The sequence below is a fragment of the Montipora foliosa genome, chromosome 4 (assembly GCF_036669935.1).
Source record: "Montipora foliosa isolate CH-2021 chromosome 4, ASM3666993v2, whole genome shotgun sequence".
NCBI classification, from domain to species: domain Eukaryota; kingdom Metazoa; phylum Cnidaria; class Anthozoa; order Scleractinia; family Acroporidae; genus Montipora; species Montipora foliosa.
Window position 1 is genome coordinate 19,929,460 of NC_090872.1, and position 20,000 is coordinate 19,949,459.

General features: G+C 37.9%; 1 protein-coding gene and 1 pseudogene across 2 annotated transcripts in view; both read left to right on the top strand.

Moving 5' to 3' along the window:
* The window catches only part of LOC138000215 (solute carrier family 25 member 36 pseudogene), a 3,096-nt pseudogene extending 204 nt beyond the window's left edge, over positions 1-2,892 (top strand).
* A 2,293-nt stretch (positions 2,893-5,185) lies between these two features.
* The window catches only part of LOC138000216 (transcription initiation factor TFIID subunit 1-like), a 39,572-nt gene continuing 24,757 nt past the window's right edge, over positions 5,186-20,000 (top strand). The window contains exons 1-8 of one of the 2 annotated variants that reach the window (XM_068846467.1): positions 5,196-5,310; positions 5,856-5,973; positions 7,969-8,097; positions 11,066-11,299; positions 12,457-12,716; positions 13,388-13,585; positions 14,566-14,800; positions 16,559-16,773. In XM_068846467.1, coding sequence (XP_068702568.1) covers positions 5,206-5,310; positions 5,856-5,973; positions 7,969-8,097; positions 11,066-11,299; positions 12,457-12,716; positions 13,388-13,585; positions 14,566-14,800; positions 16,559-16,773 — 1,494 coding nt within the window. In that variant the 5' untranslated portion in view covers positions 5,196-5,205. Of the gene's footprint in view, positions 5,311-5,855; positions 5,974-7,968; positions 8,098-11,065; positions 11,300-12,456; positions 12,717-13,387; positions 13,586-14,565; positions 14,801-16,558; positions 16,774-20,000 lie in introns of both variants that reach the window. The other variant, XM_068846468.1, reaches the window with a different exon arrangement.

A 20,000-nucleotide genomic window follows, 5' to 3' on the forward strand; every position in this document is an offset into this window, starting at 1 on the left:
CATTTTGTTGGTGGTGGTCTGGGAGGTTCTGTCGGTGCGTTCGTAACGTGTCCGCTTGAAGTTATTCAGACAAGACTACAATCGTCGGCCTTTCACTGTCAGAGAAATACTAAGATTAATACGGTCAAGACGCATGTTGTTAAGAATATTTCAACAACTGCGCCATCTGCGAATTTTAGTACAGCCAGTGTTAGCGATTCAAAGCTAAACGTCGCAGCGAATCGTTTTCGGGGAATCATTTCGTATGGAAGATACATGGTCCATCAGGAAGGGTTCTTGTCGCTATACAAGGGTCTTGGACCAACTTTACTTGGTGTCACTCCATCAAGAGCTATTTATTTTTCATTTTACGCAAAAACAAAGGATTTGTTAAACAAATCTGGCAAACTGAGTCCCGATTCCTGTCCGGTTCACATGATTTCAGCCGCGTTTGCTTCCTTTGTCAACCACACAGTTACCAATCCTCTGTGGTTCGTGAAGACACGACTTCAGCTTGATAACAGAAAAGCGAGACAAGTCAGTGCTTCTCAAATCGTCAGGGACGCTTACAGAACTGAGGGAATCCGAGCTTTTTATCGGGGACTTTCTGCGTCATATGTTGGCATCTCGGAAACGGTTGTTCACTTCACGATCTATGAAAAAGTGAAAGTGAAATTAATGAACTTTCAACGCAAGACAAGTCAAAACTTTTCAGTGTTAGAGTGCATGCTTGCTGCCGGCATATCAAAGTCCATTGCTGCAAGCCTTTGCTATCCTCATGAAGTAGCTCGGACTCGGCTTCGCCAACAAGAGAGTGAGTTTCTCGGAAAGAACAAATACACATCGTTTTATCAAACTCTGAAAACTGTTGTGAAAGAAGAAGGCTGGAACGGCCTCTATGGAGGCTTGGGGACACATTTACTTCGCCAAGTTCCGAACACAGCAATTATGTTCTTTACTTACGAATGTGTAGTTTACTTGTTGGACTCAGGAAATGTGTAAAAAATATTCACATCAAAGGGGGATGATGCAATGCGAATAATAATGCATGCGCACAGTTTGTTGAAAACTAGCGATAATTGAGAGCAAGTTTGGTTGTTCTTCTGGGACGGTACTTTAAGTTAACAACCACCTAGTAAATTGATTTTAGTAGTACGACTGATGTCTGTTATCACAAAAAAAATTGTTTTTCACCACGGAATCTTCATTAGTTCTGTTGGTGTGTCATCACGCGATTTTTACCGATTTGAGTGATGTAAATACAGCTTGTATACAAACATCTTCATCCGTACCATTTAATTTATTAATAAGATTGTTTTAGTTGAATTCAGATATCGCTTATACAATACTTTGGTGATCAGAATTATAGTAATTACACACCAAGATAACGTTTCACATATTTTCCTGATAATATATACGGTGCTTTTATAATGAATAACATATACAAGCCAAATGTTGCATGACTAATCACACTCAAAAAGCTCATTTGAAAACGTGATTTTTGTGGTCACGTTTTTCTATATGCCTTTGTCTCTATTGTGCCATGCATACATCACTGAAGACTTATGAAATGGTCGATATTTCAAAGTCCAGTGCTTTACTGGTTCATGTAGTTTGGGTGTCGTGTACCTCAAAGAGTCAGAAGTAAATATTTCTATTGTTATTCTTGTCTTCTTACATTGAAAGCATTGGTCTCTAACTTACTACGTTTGAGTAACATTGGAGTATGACATCAGTGTGACACTATAAATGAATAGTGACGTATGATTTGGATACTGCTCATCTGACCAGAAATGAATGTAGGAGACTTTTGATAATTTGCCAGAATTTTTTTTCTTTATCAAAAGTCTTAGAAGAAATGTTGCATTCTTCTATTTGCAGCGATAAAGGATATCTTAAGAAAAGAATAAGTCAGTGGATCTTGTCATTAAAAAAAAAAAAATTATAGACAGGAATATGTTGCAAAGTTTAGTCCAGAAACATAAGCAGGGAACACAAGCTTTCAATTTCATCCCAGAATTATTATCAAGTAAGAAAATTAATGTGAGGTTGTTTACAGAATTTAGTGTGGGGTCAATTTCCATATATTTTCCACTGGTGAGATTTTAGAGTTTAATTTTTAATACTGGAACCAATCACAGCAGTGGGGCCCATTTCATGCTTGCAAGGCATTCCCTGTTTATTTCATCCTCTTTGGTCTTTTCAAGGGGAAGATGACTTGTTTGAAAGAAAAATGAGAGAGGAAAATATAAAATATATTGCAGGTTCCATTGTTGAACAGGGATGTAAAGTATGAGCTTCCTGAAATCTACTGCACGTCAAATGTGTGAAATAACATTTATCAAATTTTGATAATATTATTCTATCACTTGATAAAGGATTTGTGATGGAATTGAAAGCTTGTGTCCTCAGTCCTGACCACTGTGACGTTTTTTTATGTCTAACTCTTCCATAAAGGATATGTATTGATAAAGCTATTAGGCTCAGTGTTGTTTGGAACAAACCACTTATAAAGCAACAGCAGTTTGTGGTTTTGGTTTGAATTGGAGGTGTGTATATTCAGAAAACAAAAATACTGTAGTTCAGTACAGATGGAACACTCTAAAGTCTGATTTATTTTAGGGATGCTTTTGAGTAGAAACAAGGTGATTTAATAACATTGAAAACACTGTCCAAAAGTGGCAGCCAGAAGTGAACTTGGTAAATATTCACGAAATCTTGTAATAAAATTTGCTTGAATAAAAAGTTGGACTTCGACTGTGCATTGTAGCATATGCATGCAACCTTTTACAAAACCTCTTTTGAAAATAATTTTGAGGAAGTTGCAAATTTGAGGCAGGTGTCTCAAAAATGAAGACCCCAAGACCCTATGACCGTAAGACCCCGAAAACTCGGAAACGAAAAAAGTACCCCAAAACCCTCAATTTGGCTATAACCCTGGGCCTAAAAACCAACTTAAGGCCTAGGGTTAGCCAAATTGAGGATTTTGGGGTACTTTCTCTATTCATTTTAGAGTTTTCAGCATCTTAGGGGTCTTGGGGTCTTCGTTTTCAAGACACCCAATTTGAGTCAGCGTAAACTGTTGAATAAAAGGGAAAAAACACTAGGGCAGTTATTTTTTTAAGCAATCGTTTAGGGGGAAAATGCAACTTGTCCTACTGTGCTTATGAATGGATGATTAAACAACTCGTTATTAACTAGAGACAATATTTTTAAACATCTGTTGCATTTCTTAAAATTAAAGTGAATTGTAACAACAAAACTGCAATGTAACATGGAAAGCTCAGGCTTAGAACGGGAAAGAGCTAATTATGAAGTTTTGCAGCTGAATTTACAAAAAGAGGAGCCAACTTCACGATGGTTGTTTTTTCATTCTTGTACCGTAATACCAGTAATACTCATCATGAAAACTTGTCCAAGAAGACTCTGAGCTTAAGACTTTCTATGGATCCTCTTTATGACAACTATTGGCAATAGCTAGACCATTTTACAGTTGTAGCGAAGTTCACGTCATGTGAAGTTCCATCTCCTGGGGAGGTAGGAGGTCATGTGATACTTTTGCCATCCAGTTCATCCCATCATATAATAGTCTTAACAGAGCAGAAGTATGTGGTGGGGGCTCCAATTCCGTTCCACAGAGAATGCCATTTGTGGAGCCTGTCTAGGTTATGCCTACAGGACATCTTGGCTCTCACAGTAACAACTGACTGTGCTATTTGACCACCAGCCATTGATTCCTATAATGAGTTTTTCCACTTGCCAATAGTCTATTTCAGCGGTGCTGGAGATGATATTCTAGTTGCTGAACAATAGCTGACATCTCCCCTGCTGCCAGGAGGCCGGTGTTGTCTTTTAATTGCCTTTTACGATTATTTTAAATCCAGGAACCACACAGATTAAGTTACCTGACCTAATAATGAAAACAAGGCTGCCAATGACCCTGCCAAGTTGATACAAATATTTGTGCTTTGTGTTAATGAAGACTAATTATAATTAAAAAACATGAGATCTGTATCAATACAAGGTCACCCTAGCCTCGCAGTCATTCATAACAGTCATTCATAACGGTCACAAGTGTCAAAGAGACTCGATCAGGACCCAAGTATTGTTCATTGACAGTTGAGTTTCATGCAGTCAGTGTTTTTGAATGTAATTGATCTGTGATTTTGTTGTGACGAGAGCAGCGAGGGATTTCTAAAACCTGGAAAAAATTATTTTGTGTGCAAACAACTGCAAATTTGCCATTTTACAGCCTATCAGATCAAACCCATAACATGAAAATATGGCACATGTTGCAATTGAATGTAATGGGATGCTTCACTCAGCTTATTTGTCATGAATTGACTCTTAAGACCAATCTGTACTGCAAATATTGTGCGGTCCTGCGGCAGGTACAAAACAAAGGTCAGAGAGTATCCTAAACATAAGTCATAAATGCTAACCTTAGACCTAATTAGGCCTAATTTTAAGGTTATCTTTATGAATGTTTAGGATACTTTCTGTATTGGTAAAACAATGACCTGTGACTTGTGTTTTGTACCTGCCGGCGGTCCTGTAAGTGGAATCATTGATTCAAAACACTCAAGACCTTCTACCAGAATCATACATGTCCAATACACCGACATAATGAGATTGTAATGAGATTCCTGGTACGTCACAATAGACATCACAAAGTGTCACAAAGTGTCCCGCACTTTATGTCTCGCAAAACTGTTACTACTTTTTTAAGGATTAAGGTTGGGGGACACTCTGTGATGTCTATTGTGAAGTGCTATGAATCTCATTATGTCGGTGTATTGGACAACCCTCACCAGAATAACAAAATTATGAGAAATTATGCAAAGATATGGCATCATTTTGAAACAAGAATCGCCTACATCACTACCATCATCATGCAGGAGTATGCATGTTTATCACTAGTAATAATAAATCTGTAATAATAATGATAATATCAACCATCATATATACAACCATTTAAATGATGAATATTACCAAATTAAAATTTCCTCAACTGACAATCTATGATTTCCATTAACATCTATCAAAAGTTTGCTGTGACAACTCAGACTGATTACAATCCACTCATGGTTGATTTTAGTACACTCCTAGATCCTCCCATTTCTCCCATGGAGTTTATTCCCTCCCCCTTAGAGATCAAGGAAAGGACGAGTAGGATTGGGTATGAAAAAAATATATTCCCATACTACCTCGCGAGCTGTCGCCAAGATGGCGGATTCCGAGGACGAAGATAGGTCCCTAAATCTTACAGGGTTTTTATTCGGGAATATCAACGAGAAAGGAGAACTTGAAGACACAGAGATCTTGGATGAGGTAAGATGCAATTTTTATTAGAGCGGTTGACTTTTTTAATCTGAAAGTGTTCGGGATGTGGATGCTTCTAGCTTGTAGAGTGTTGTAAACAAGAGTAATGAATATTATTATGTGCTGCTTTATACAGGCAACAGCTTTCTGGTTTGTCATTTGTTTAACCCACTGCATAACAAAATTAGCCGCCAAACATATACAGACACCTAAAATTTATAGGGCCAAACCAGCCACTAAATATGCAGACACCTCAGTCCCAACTTTAATAAGCACATTTTACCTTGTTCTTCTACCTTCTGCCGAACTAATCGAGGTACCTGAAAATGTTGGGCTATACTTTCTCTTTTCAATGCTAAGTCTAATGACCCAATAACTAGAATATTAGTGGTTCTGCATTTTGTACTGTTAGTCTGCAGTATTGATTCAATTAACCAGTCCTATTAATTTGGGAAATAATTTTCAGCGTCTTTTCCTTATTTAGGAAAATCTACATGTATGTCGTATTTTTGGTTGACTTTTTAATGCAGCTTTTTGGAAATCTGTCTCTGTAGGAATCTCGGAGACACCTGTCACAGTTGAGTTCTCTGTCTGGTTTGGGAAGTCTTGTTCAAGATATTGCAGAAGAGGGAAATTCACAGAATCAAGATGCGGCATTTGAAGCTAATAACAGTAAGCTAAACATACAAGTGGCCTTACTTAAAGGGGCTAGGTCACGCTATTTTAGGTAATTTTGTTTAATTTTGTTAATTATGAACTCTAAACGTCAAATTGGCAGAGCAAGAGTCTTTCATTTGCAAAATCACGGCAACATAACTGAGAATGATTTTCAAGCTTTGTAAATGACATTTTGATACAGACTGTCACTGATATAAATTTGAAAAAAGGTGGGCCAACGTTTTTCAAATTTACCCAATTGCAAATTCAATCCATTTCAATCCTCTCCAGTTTTGTCCATCCATGTCCCTTCTTGGCTTCCCTGTGTTTTGTTAGAGTTTTTCTATAGTTTTGAACAGTTATTTTGATATTTTAGTTAATTCTATGACCATTCGATCGGTGCTGAAAATGCCTAAAATAGTGTGACCTAGCCCCTTTAAAACGTGACCAATTAATCCATTGACTTGTGAATCACCCCCCATTGACCAGTAAAATCATCTGGCGTTAGACAGAGTAAAATCTATTAGTGTCACTCTCTGGAGTCAATGGGTGAAAACCCAAGGATAAACCCACCCCTTAAATTTTATACCAGCACTAAAATCAATGCTTTCTCTTTGAACACAAGCAATGAAAGAAACACCAAGGTGAGGTACATGTAACTCGCATTTCATGTCAGGATGTGATCCAGATGATTTGGATTGAGATGATCAAGACTACTTAACAGCTCTGTGCTTAGTTACTGGGGCTTTAAATAAAAGCAAGACTGGAGTTGACCTTGAGTTGATACAAACCTCATTGCTCTTCTTTGGTTTGTATGTAAATCATGTTGTTGTAGTGCTAGTAAGTTTCTATTTATATGAAAAAAGCAGTGAGGTTTGTATAAAAGCAGGGTCATTTAGCTCCAGCCTCGCTTTTATTTAATGGCCTGGTACTGTAACTGAGCACGAAACTGTAAAATGTTCTATTTATACCAATGATAAGAGTGTTATTACAGTTATATGTGACCTCTCACGGGAAAACGTACACTTAACGCTTTCCTGTTGAACGGGTAATTCCAACACTTTTCCAACGGGGTTAATAATAAATTATACGTTTCACGCTTCGGTTACTGGGAGTTTGACTACGAACGAACAGAAAATATTGATGACTTTGTTTCAGTTAAAATAATAATTATTTTTATGATTTGGTATAGAAGGAGCAAAGAAATCCGCTAATTCATCTCTGTGAAGTAGAAAATAAACGTGGTGTTTCATTGCTGTGAACAGGTCATTTGCACTGCTAGAAAATGACATGTCGCATTATGTTTATTTGTCTCGTCAAACGCAACTGTATCAATCAACAGAAAGTGACTCCGACAGTATTAATTGTAGCTGCATGTACAATTGTAAAGACAAACAGTTAGTTACTTGTTTAATGTTTTCCTATGACGATTGAACATATGAATCATTGTTTACTCTCAACACCTAGAACGGCTTGCGTGAACTTTCCCAACTGGTTTTTCCCGAAAAAAATAATGTTTTCAACAGCTCGGCACATAATTTTTCAACAGCTTTTCTCAACACCTCCAACAGGTTTTCCAACACTTCCAAATTATGGTGACCCAATGGGTATTTAACGCTTTGCCAACACTTTTCCTATGCTTTGCCAACGCCTTAAGCCATTCAACGGAAAAGTGCTAGTGTACGTTTTCCCATGAGAGGTCACATATTTTGCTTTTCGAATAATGTGGAATACACAATTTCTGAATTGACCTAAACCTCTTTTTCAGTTCAAGTCTCGGTACGAAGTTTTCCCATGACAACCAGTTTTCATACAAGAGAAAACAAGAACTAATTATTAACCCATTGACTCCCGGAGGTTCCCCATTGACGAGTAAAATCGTCTGGCATTAGACAGAGTAAAATACTAAGTCTGGCTGATTTAGGCCGATTTGGGTGTCAAAGGGTTAACTTGTGTGATTTCTTTATTTTTCCAGATTTATTTGTTCATAATTTCTGTTTGTTATTTCAGGTTGGATTCTTAAAGATTCCAGTGCCACTGATTACAGTGATATCACTGAACTAGCTGATGAAGAAGAGGAGAGGCACTACAAACATGCTGTTTCTATATTTGCTCAAAAAGAGAGAGCCAGTTTTGCTGGTAAGCTTACATGTATGTAAATATACTCTATTATTGTGGTTGTCATCCTTATCATTGTCATCTTCATTGTGTTTAAAAAAAAAAATGAAAATACACAGGGTTCTGAATAGAACTTGTAACCCATAACACCTGTCACAAGTATCACTAGTGAGTGTTAATTTGGCTGTGAAAGCGCCTCAATCAGGAAATCAGTTAGTCAATCAATATTGCAAATAAAAGAAAGACGTTTGAAGTGAATGACCGAACCATCACTGTATTTGAAGGGCTTCATTCGCAATGAAACTCATAGCCGCCATATTTTAGCCCAGGCCTCTCCCAGATGTCGTGTTCCAAAGGTGGCCGCAAACACTGCAAAGTGAAATGTGCGAAAAAAGTTGACTAAAAAATACCCCCAAATGAAGGAAAATGACTGTATTTCTAAGCCTCTTGATAAAAAAAAAAAAAAATCCGGGAGAGCATGCCCTCAGACCCCACAAGTAGCTTGGCCACAGCAACGGCTGTTCAAGATTCTTTTGAAAACCCTGATACAATTCCTGTGTTGACTTAAAGGGACACTGTCATGCGATGACATGCGCAGTATGTGACCCAGAGATTTTAGCAGGCTTTCAATTTTTTTGCTTTTTAGACTTACCGTACTTCTACGGCTTCAAATTTGCCCAAATTGAGTGAGGATTTGTGTAAAAATCGCTCGGCTTATAGCTGAATAAGTACGGTAATACAGCTTCCGAAAAACAGTAAAATGCATATTTGTCTATTAAAGATGATTTCAAGTCCAAGAAATAAAAGCAAACCCAAATATTATGCCATGAATTCAGTGAATTCAATGAAGTGTGACCGGAAACACTGTCTTGTGATATAACCAAACATTATTATCAAGGTTAACATGCCATTTAAAAGCTTAAAGGGAGTCCATTTATTTCCAAGAAACAACTTTGAAGTCGAAAGACGGCAAGGAGAGAAAAAAATTCAGCCATGTTTTACTCACCGCTTATGGTTTTATAATTCTTGCAACAAATAAACGCAACCAGTCCAGTTCCTCTCATCTAAAATTAATGCAGCTTTTTCTTCAAAATATTGAAATACACATTTTAAAGCGAACTCAAGATAGTGAACATTTATCAATAAACGATGATGTGGTGGTCTCTGACATTTAAGTGACCAGCTAGAAATGAACCACAAAGATGGACTTCGATCCTTGTTAACAGTGAAACGGCTTACACTTCGATTACACCATACGTCGAATTTCTCATGAATTCGTGTCTTAAAAAGTTTCTCTTCATTGTAGATGCTGTATTGCTATTTTGACTGCTCTTCTTTGCTTTCCTGAGGAGACTGAATCACTATTGTGCACAGAGAGCTTAAAATTCTGCATATGACAGTGGCCACCATATTGTCTGCACCTCTCCAAACTTGAAAAACAATTACGCTAACTTTTTCAACTTTCTATTGACCGCGCGAGCATGCGCAGACCGTGTCTCTTTGAAGGAGATATATTTTTTAGTTACCTTGATGCTATTAACCCTTTTGCCTTTTAGTGTGTTACCAATTATCAAGTAAAATAAATGTCGAATGTCAGAGTAAAATCTAAAAAAAATAATTGGCCCTCTTAGGAGGCAAAGGCTTAAAATGGCAGGTTTTTCACGTAAGAAAGTAATTCTTTCATTTATTGTTTATTTATTTTTATTACATAGATTCTGATGAAATACCAGGATTTCTCCTTTTACTAAAAAATCATATCTTCACCGCTCGCAGTGAACATATCATTTTTATCTTTCACGTGTGAGAATATAGGTGTCGTCACGGTAACGAACACAATTAGCCAATAAAATGCGAGCTTCCTCTTTATTGTAAGATACTTTGGTGCTTTAATATAAAATTCTTCTCTACTACATTAACATTTTTATTATAAAATTTTACATTATCATGATTTGCTTTTCATAACTTTCATATCTTGTTTCATGTTACACAACATGCGTGTTTTAGCGGTTGGTGACCTCTTTTTCATCAGTTCGAAAATGAGTAAAACAAGTTGTTTTAAATCTGGACATTTCATCAATATCTATATACCGGTAATAAACAGAACATTACATGCGAATTTTATCTTCTCGTGCTGAAAGTACATGTATCTCTCACTCGTTTGCTTTGCTCACTTTGTGAGAGATACTTTCAGCACTCGAAGATAAACTTTGTATCTCCGCGCAGCCATGTAATATCCTCTGTGTTTATTCTACTTTGCCAGGAATATGGATGTGTTGTATAATAAACAAAACAAATAAATAATCCTGAAAACTGTTCAACATTTTGATGAACTGTAATCCAGTTAACCTGTGTATTCATAGATTGTGAAAATCTCTATTAATTTGTGTGCATTTTCTAGTCTATAGTTACATGTTACATTATGTATAATATGAGGAGGTGCTCTGTTTGTGATCCACCTTTGTTTGCGGATATCCTTCAAATGAGACTTGAATACTGTTTTTCAATTAGCTATCAACTTCATGAATAATATTGTCGTTGATAAGATTTTTTGAGCCTGGGAAAGTGACATAATTTTTACAAGCAATTAACTTATTGCATAAGACGAAGGAGAACAAATTCGTCTTATCATGTTGTTTGTTGAAATCTGTTGCACGCGTATCGTTGGATACCATTTCCGTTTGCATTTTGGCCACCATTTTGGGATATCTATCTATGTATCGCAAGCACTTCACTTCAATCTCATTGAAACCCAAATGAAGATGAGTAGCTCTGGGAATTAATTCATTGGCAGTAGTAATATTGAGAGCTTATATTCCAATTGGAAATTCTCTGTGATGCTTTACTATCAGTATCCCTTGACTTGGAACAAATAACCATACAAAGAGTTGACAAAAAGTGGCTGTTTCTGTAGAATTCCTAATTGGTGCTCAAAATATTATAGTAGAACACACTTAACTCATGAGTGATTAGTTCTAGTCTTATGTTAAAGATGATGATTATGACAATGATACTGAGCGAGTGGACAAAGGCCAAGGCAGCATTTTGTTACCCACTGTTGCTCCTGCTGCATCTACTCTGTCAAAACAAGAGCAAGATAGACTGGCTATGCCACCACCAGCAACCCCCCAAGTGTCTTCATCCCCTTTAGGGGATTGCACCAGGGATTCTGTCGATGCTAGCAAACCTGTCTTATCTACTCCACTGGCTGGTACAGTGGGTTCAGGTGACTGATGGGCTTCATGCAAAATGACATTGTTCTTGTTGTAGTGATTTTCTAAAAAATCAATTTTTAGGGTGTGGCCAAATTCAATACACTGTTGTATTACATATACATACAGTACCATGTCTTTTATGACATATTTTTTGCTTTCATGTGTTTTCAAGACTGGTTTAGTAGGTGGTGCACTGTACATCTATTAGTTATAACAGTGAAATGTACGTACAGTGTACCTGTGTGCTCTCCTACTCAATTCATTTACAAAGAGATATCAGAATCATCTTGCTGATGGATTTCTTGGTCCTACCATGGGTTTCCCAAGGTCACAACCTGATTTTGCAATGTGATAAGAGAGTTTAATAGTTTAAAAATTAATTTAAGTTGAAAAACTGAATGCCTTTTTCTTGCAATAACTTTCCCTACCTCAAATATGTTGTTCACTTCTGTTTTGTGTAGACATAGTGAAAATCATTGGGTTGTGAATCGACACAAAACAGAAGTGAACAACATATAATAGTTAATATGCATTGCAAAATTGCTTTGTGAGCTTTGGGTGCCTGTGGTCCTACATGTAAGTGATACAGGAAGCACCTTGTCTCTCTCTTCCACCTAAATAGAAAATATAGAAGCTGTACCTTGCAGTACAAGGTATTTGGGCCTTCCAAGTCAATCCTGATTAGTTTTGTAACATTTGTCACCCAACAAATTTGAGTGGAGATTGGTTACTGTATTTAAAATGAACTCAATGCAATATAACCTCTTGTTCATCTTTAATTTTTACAATGAAAAGCCACAACAATGCCCAGTTGCACTTTTAAATTAACCTTTAACCACCTTCCAATAATTGGAAATTGGAAAGGCTGTAAATGACTTTTTTTTTTGGGTGTTTTTTTTTACTTTTGCTTAAAAGAAGCTTAATTTTTGCATGTGATTTAAAAAAGGTAGAGGACACAAGTGTTTATTATTTCCTTTGGCTTATTTGCTCTTGGTACCCTAGAAATACCTTGTGCAAAAAGCTCTGTTTCTCGAGTTGGCATCTTTTCCTGGCAGCCGTTACTCACTAATTCGATTACTGCGAAGAAATTGAGTGCATTGAAGCGTTACAAAAGCAAAAAATGATATTGGTCATCAGCTGACTCTGCATTGTTTGATTTTTGTTTTAGACCTGCTTAGCAAGGAGGGCAGGCTTACTACTCATGATGGCAGAACAGTCACAGACCTGTTTCCAGAGTTTCGTCCTGGACAGGTTTTGAGATTTTCACGTCTATTTGGACCTGCAAAAGCCTCATCCATGCCACAACAGTGGCGCAATGCTAAGAAAAGGAAGAAAAAGAAGAAGCAAGGAGAGGATGAAAAGACTATTATAGAGCGACCAAAGACTCCTCCGAGTCCAAGACCTGAGGACTGTATGTCAGATGACGAGGTGAACCGAGTGATCTGCTTTAATTTTAACTGAAACTGGTGATTTTGAATGAGCTTTCGTTTCATGGTGGAAGACAGTTTGAAAAGGACAAAACTGGTTTAAATGATAAAGTACAGTGGTGCGTATATGTAACTGTTTTATTGAGGAAAGCAGTGACTACATTAACCCATTCACCCCTACACCGGCCTTAACCGGCCATACTTAGTATTTTACTCTGTCTAAATGTCAGACGATTCTACTCGTCAGTGGGGAACCCCCAGGAGTCAATGGGTTAAGTAAACAACATACTGCAAAAAGGGACTCACACAAATGTTGTAGTAAATATTTAGCAGGGCAATTAGTGGTTCTTAGATTTTAGTGGATGGGTAGACCTATTTTTCATGTAGTTTACCCTCTCTCCTTACTCGTATTGCACTGCAACTAGTTTGTTGTATGAGGATTACCTCATTGAATTTGTTACACTATTTCTGGACTGACAACCGCTGACAGTGGTAGCCCAAGGACTTCCAGGGCAACCGCGTTTACTCTGCTTTGTGAAGTTAAACCATTAAAAACTTGAAGCATTTAAATGTTGCATGTATAAAGCATGGAAAAAAATAATGAGTATGTGCAAGTCCCGAGTGTTCAAGTTGTAATTTTTAAGAAATGATCCATTTAAATTTTTATGCCAGGACAAACTGATGGCTCCCTGGGAGCCATCAATTGATGAACTCAGGGATATCAGTGGTGACTTGAATGCTGCTGGAGGTCAAGATGGCGACCATAAGGAAATTTGTGAATGGAGACACGGACCAGCAGCGCTGTGGTATGAGATGCTTGGAGTAGATGAAGATGGAACAAACTTAGACTATGGCTTTAAACTAAAAGAGGTTAGACCAAAGCCATTGGCATTTGTAAACTGGTTAATTGTGTACATTTAATTTGCATGTACATGTAGTTGTGCAGGGAGTGGCAGTGAGACTTGACAGATTTTACTCTTTCTTACGCCAGACAAGTTTACTAGTCAACTGGGGGCAACCTACAATAGGGTGCAGGAAGTGAGGAGTCAATGTGGTAACCAGTCAAAAGCTATGTCCTTTTCATTAACCCATTGACTCTTGGGAGTGACACTTAAGGATGTTCGCGCCCATTGCTACTGCACATTTTTGTCGCGCATGTCACACACACGCAAACGTCCTTAACAGATTTAAAGGGACAGTTTCATGGTTTTGCGCATGTCCAAGCTTTATCGCTAGCAGTTGTAAATTTTACGGTTTTTTACTGAACCAGATGATGTTAATTAAACACAGAGAGTATCAAATACACCAAATGACTAAGGCCCAAATTTGGTGGAAGACACTGCAGGTTTACACAGAAAATGTCGAATTTAGTTTTTGTACGGGTCGAAATTTTATTCTGCGCACGAGTTGTCATAACGTACGAGTAATCCGTTTGCATGCAGTAGGTTCATAACACAAAGGAAATGATTACAAAAGTAATTCAAATGAGTAATCAATTACTATGGGATTGTTTCCGTTTCCTGCATCAGTGCTTTCGATTGTTTCAATAACAATGGAATTAAATGGGCTGACGTGACAGTTTGCCCATGCGCAGAAACGTGAAACTCTCCCTTTAATCTGTTGAATGCCAGGTGGTTTTACTCCTTACTACAATCCTTAGAAATATGGGACTTTCGATAATAATAATTATTATTATTGTAAACAAAAATGCTGACAGCTACCATCACAGTACAAATGTATGTACATGTTTAACATCCCTTGGAAATATACTGGATGCTTCCATATCTTGTCTATGAACTCAGTACTTCATGTTTAATTTTCCAACTTTGTTTCTGTTGCTTTTTATGCAGAATGCAGAAGATGCAGAGGTTGCTTCAAGGAGTCCCAATTCGCCAGATTCTCTTCCCCCTGTTGAGTGTTTTGAAATGGTGTCACAGATCAACTGGGAGGACGACATAATTTGGTCACTTGAAGACGTAAAGCCTGACCTTCAAGCACAAGCAAGAGCAGGATGGATACCCACGCAAACGACACGTACAGCTCATGCATATGCATTGCAACAGGAACAGCTGCTGCAACAACTGGGTACATACAGTAAAAAGTTAATAACAGGGTGCAGGGATGGCGCAGTGGTGAGAGCACTGGCCTCCCACCAATGTGGCCTGGGTTCGATTCCCAGACTCGGCGTCATATGTGGGTTGAGTTTTTTGGTTCTCTACTCTGCACCGAGAGGTTTTTGTCCGGGTACTCCGGTTTTCCCCTCTCCTTAGAAACCCAAATTTGATTTGATTTGCGTGAACTTGTTAATTTCAATTTACAGTGTCCCAGATTAGTGCTCTACAGCGCTAGAAGATTAGACACTTAATTAAAGTTCCTTTCCTTTCCTGGTTTGATTACATTCATACATACACACATACGTACTTAATTGACCACTCCCCGTAGGGGCTTTTTAGGGCCAATGAAACACAAGCATGACAGAACAGAACATTCAACAAGAACTGTTACCTGTAAGAATCCCAACTGGCCAGAGGCAAACCAGTTGGCTATTTACAAGTGCAGCTGAGAAGTTGAACTAGGGGTTACCAGGATCAAATTCAACAAGTGGTCAGAACGTGTCTTGAACCTGTGATCCCTGGATCTCAAAGCAAGCGCCGTAACCACTGAGCCACACTGCCTCCTGATTGTACCAAAAGTACCATTATTTTCCATACCTAAAACAATATCATGTTAAGATGAAACTGAGCGGGATACATTACAAAGTACTGTACAAAAACTTCCAAAGTGGAAAGCTTAGGCAGAAAACATTGACCAGAGAGCTTCATCAAATGTGATAATTATCATATGACAATGTAATGTAGTAATTAAATTAGTTATTGTTATATTAATTTTGCACTTTGTGCAGTTAACACAAGTCAAAACAATGTGTCAAATGGCTTGAGTTTCTTGTCTTCCAGTATAAGAATGGTAAACTATAAGCCCCATCTCCCAACAGTCACTTGTGTGTGAGGTTTATAAAGAATCAATGCAGTGTTTGGTGAAGCCTCAAGATTTTTCATTATATTCTGTGAAGTGCTTGTGAATGTAGGGTAACAGAGGTGGCACAGTGGTGATGGCGCTCACTTTACACCAATGTGTCATGGGTTTGCTTCCAAGATTTAACATCATTTTTGTTGGTTGAGTCTTTGCTCAGGGAAGGTTTCCTCTGCACACTCAGGTTTTCCCTTCTCATCACAAAGACACACTTTCGCCTTTATCTGCTTTAAAACCCTTTGACTCCCAGGGGTGATGAGGATGTAAATTCTCCTCACAATTTCAATGAAATGTCACTCAGACAGCTTAAGAGATGTGATCTTGATATATAACACCAAATTCTCATGACTACCCAACAAAGAAATGTATGGTACAAGTTAGGAGAATGAACGTTTTGATCTTGTGAATGAAAGGGTTAAAGTCATGTCATTTGATTTGATTTACAGTCTCCTTTTGGGAGAGCTCTTGTGCTCAAGTAAAATTTGATTGAGATGTTAATAAAGAGATAATTTTTAGTATACTACATGTAGTTACTAATGTTCTGAAGAAGAGCAATTATTTTTTTATCCCCAGTTTGGCATAAGTTCCCCACAAATTCATGTGAGGCACTATTTACATGTAGCTCCAGGAAATGGCATAGTCATTCAGTTTATCTTTTTCATTATTTTAGACTGTCAACTTCACATGCCACTTTAAATCAAACATAATATAGTGAATTTTATTGACCAATCAGGTACATGTAGTTTCAGAATTAGTGCGTAAAAATGTTTAACAGTACTATATTAAGTATTAAATTTTTAAATTTCATCCCAGGGGTGAGGCATCCAGGACTGGAAACCTTTCTAAAGAACACTACGGCAGCGATTAAAGCAAACACAAATTACTTGAATCAGATAAGCAAGCCTGGTGTGTCTGGTGATGAAAAGACCAACCACAACTCTTCAACAACATGGTACTCTATATTTCCTGTGGAAAATGTCGACCTTGTCTATGGCAACTGGGAAGACAAGATTATTTGGGACGCAGAGGCAAGAATAAAAATACATGTATTTTTTTAAAGGGTATACATTGGAACCTCAATTTAACCCACTGACCTAGACAGAGTAAAAATATTTTGAAGTCTAACTCCTAGGAGTTAGTCAATGGGATTAAGAACTTTTCTATAACAATGTCTTGGGTTTGAAGAACAAAGTTCTGGATCTTCAGTAATGTATATGGAAAAGAACGAAAATTTGGTTTCATCAAAAACGTTGATTTTTTAGGTTGTATAATATGCAAACGAGCAAGCCATGCAAACCATGCGACTCAACATGCGAGTCACAAAGTTAAAAGCAAACGGTTTCAAAATGAACCTCTTGACACCCAAATTAAACCATCCTAAACCGGCCAGACTTGGTATTTTACTCTGTCTAATTCCTAGAATACAATGTATTTTACTCTAACGCCACATGATTTTACTCGTCAATGGGGAACCCCCGGGAATCAATGGGTTAAATACTGTTTATCAGCACTATTTGAAATGGGTGCTTAGAATTAAATGAAAAAGTTGCATGGCTTGCTGGCTCGCAGTTTGTCAAGACCCTTGATGTTTGGTTTTTTTTTTTACGGTTGGTTAATTGACCTTCATTAGCTCATTTGATAAAACCAAATTTTGCGTGTTTCACTCCCCACGGATGCAGCACCAAAGTTTCTAAGTTAGAAACTAACCCCATTGTTTGTATGGAAAAGAACCTTTATGCGAAGGGAAGATATATATGTAGATGACCTCAGCTATTGTCATTAATGTTCCAACCAGAACCTCATTGGTTGTTGCAACAAAGGGTCTTTTGTTCCTGTGGTTGGCACATTTGAATAACAATTTAAAGCAATGTTTGTAAACACATATCTTCCCAATACGCTGCCCACTACGAAAAAACCAGAGGGATAAAAACCCAATGGAACAGAAAATCCACTGGAAAACATAGTCCTTGCTTTAAACTGCATAAAGAATATTGTGAAAAGGAAAGTTAAGTTACCAAAACCAATGGCACCCCTATCCAGAAGGCAAGAGGCCTGAATAAACTATTGTAGATCCACTAGTTTTATACCAATAATATCCTAAATCGATACATAAGGAACAATAGTAAAAAGAAGAGGAACAAAAAATTATCACACAAGTGATAACAAATCTTGCTACGAACCATAATGAAAATGATTTCCAAATGTGTGCTGTTATATTGGAAAGCGTTTATTCATTCCTACTCTATGCAATGCGCGAAAAAGCATGTGATACAAGGACACGACGACAATGGGGAGTGTGCCTGACCGTGCTGGGTGCCTGGTGGACAGCAGAAAACCAGCACAAGACAAAGACTAGAAATGAATGTGTGGAAAAACACTCAAAGATAAAACACTGAAAGACTAAAAGTAATGAATCATAAATTAATAGCTCTAGACACTTTTAACTTATCATCTACACTAGGACTTAAATAGCTCTTCTTAGACTTTAGCAGATTTCCGGCCTGCATGCATATCCAAAAGGTCACCAGAAACACCAGCAATGCTTGAGGCAGTAGTGTCACCTTTCTTGAGACTGCGTACCAAAGTTCTTACAATCTTTAACGAATAGTTTCAAGAAAAATTGTCTTACTCTAGAATAGCTAACAGAATGAGGAAGAGCTGAACCACTTGAGGTTAATCTACAAACCAAATGTTGGTCTGGTTTCTCAGGAAGCTTAGAAAACAATTTCTCAGTAATAGTAACAGTGCAAGTAATTTTCCCCTACCTTGCAAAATAAAAATGGTGACCCTGAGAGTGCTCATGGTTCTAGCATGAACATACCAATCTTGTGGTCACTGGGCTCCTTGAGAGGGAGGAACGATAGTTTGCTGCAGCATCTGTACCAACTGCCGTTGTACGAATCTGGCATTACTGGCTGCAGCATACAGGCTCCTTGTCTGGGGAGGGGGGGACTCCCATATGAAACAGACGGGTATGCTTGTCATCTCGCTTAGGGGTGTAAATTTTGGATTTTGGTCTCGCTTAGGGTGTTCCGAGCAAAGCACCAATATTTTAAGCTGCCAAGGTCTCGTTTAGGGTTCCGTGAAGAAACGCAGAATCACGCAAAGAGAAACAGAAGTCAAATTAGCTTGTTTTTAGGGGTCAAAATTTGCTTAAGACACGCCCAGATTGGGCTTCTTTGGGGGTCACAAAAAGCTTGAGCCACACGTCTCCTTTAGAGGTTAAATTCAAAATTTCAGACGAGCATCCCCCCTGGGGCTCCTTGTTCAGTGGAGGCAACTTCTCCAGAAATGACCAGAATTCCCTTAGAGATAACAGATGCTCATGGAAGGAAAAGCGGGAATTTCGTTGGAAAATCGCGTTGTTGAAGCAGCACGTCCAAAGGAATAAGATTTACATTTGTTCGTTTTCCTAGATTTTTCTGACTTCTTCTTTTCTCTCTGATGTTCAACAGATTTAAGAACCGTCAGTATTCTTTTCTCATCCGAATTATCCTCGGTGATACCAATTTTCTTATATTTGTTCACAAAATCCCAACCATGTAAATCTGCGAGCACAACATGTTGCTCTTCATTTCCCTTTGACTTTAAAGAATGATGAGCTGACTGCTCAGGCCTCATTTTCTTCATGGCAGAATGATTCGAATAATCGTTCTGCCTTTTAAGCTTCTCCTTAAAACAATTGAGCTCCAATGACAAAAAAACTCCAAAAACATCTGACGAGAATCTGTTGAAGCTACTGAAGCTGTCAATTTAGTCATTGCGTTCATGAATAGACCAATGAGAACCTCTGGTTACCAAAACCGATGGCTGTCCAGAAGGCGAGAGACCTGAATAAACTAGATCCACTAGTTTTATACCAATAATTCATTAACATATCGTGCAACATAATTGCATAATCAATACGTAAGAAGCAATTGATGAAAGAAGATGAACGAAAGATTATCATATGAAGTGATAACAAATCATGCTACGAACCATATTGAAATGCTTTCTAACTGCACGCTGTTACATTGGAAAGCATTTATTTCCAGTAACTTTGCGCTTTGTTAAAGTGCATGAGGTTTCACCATACTCTGTATACAAGCCACGTATGGTTGCTGCTGTGTTACCTTCAACCCCTGTCAGCAATCATTGGAACACCTGACACTTCCCAAACCCCCCTCCCCCTCACAAAGTTGGGAAAAACCACGAGTTTGGCAAGAAAATGTTTAATCACCAACTATTTTCAACTTTGTGAAGGGGGAAGAGGAAG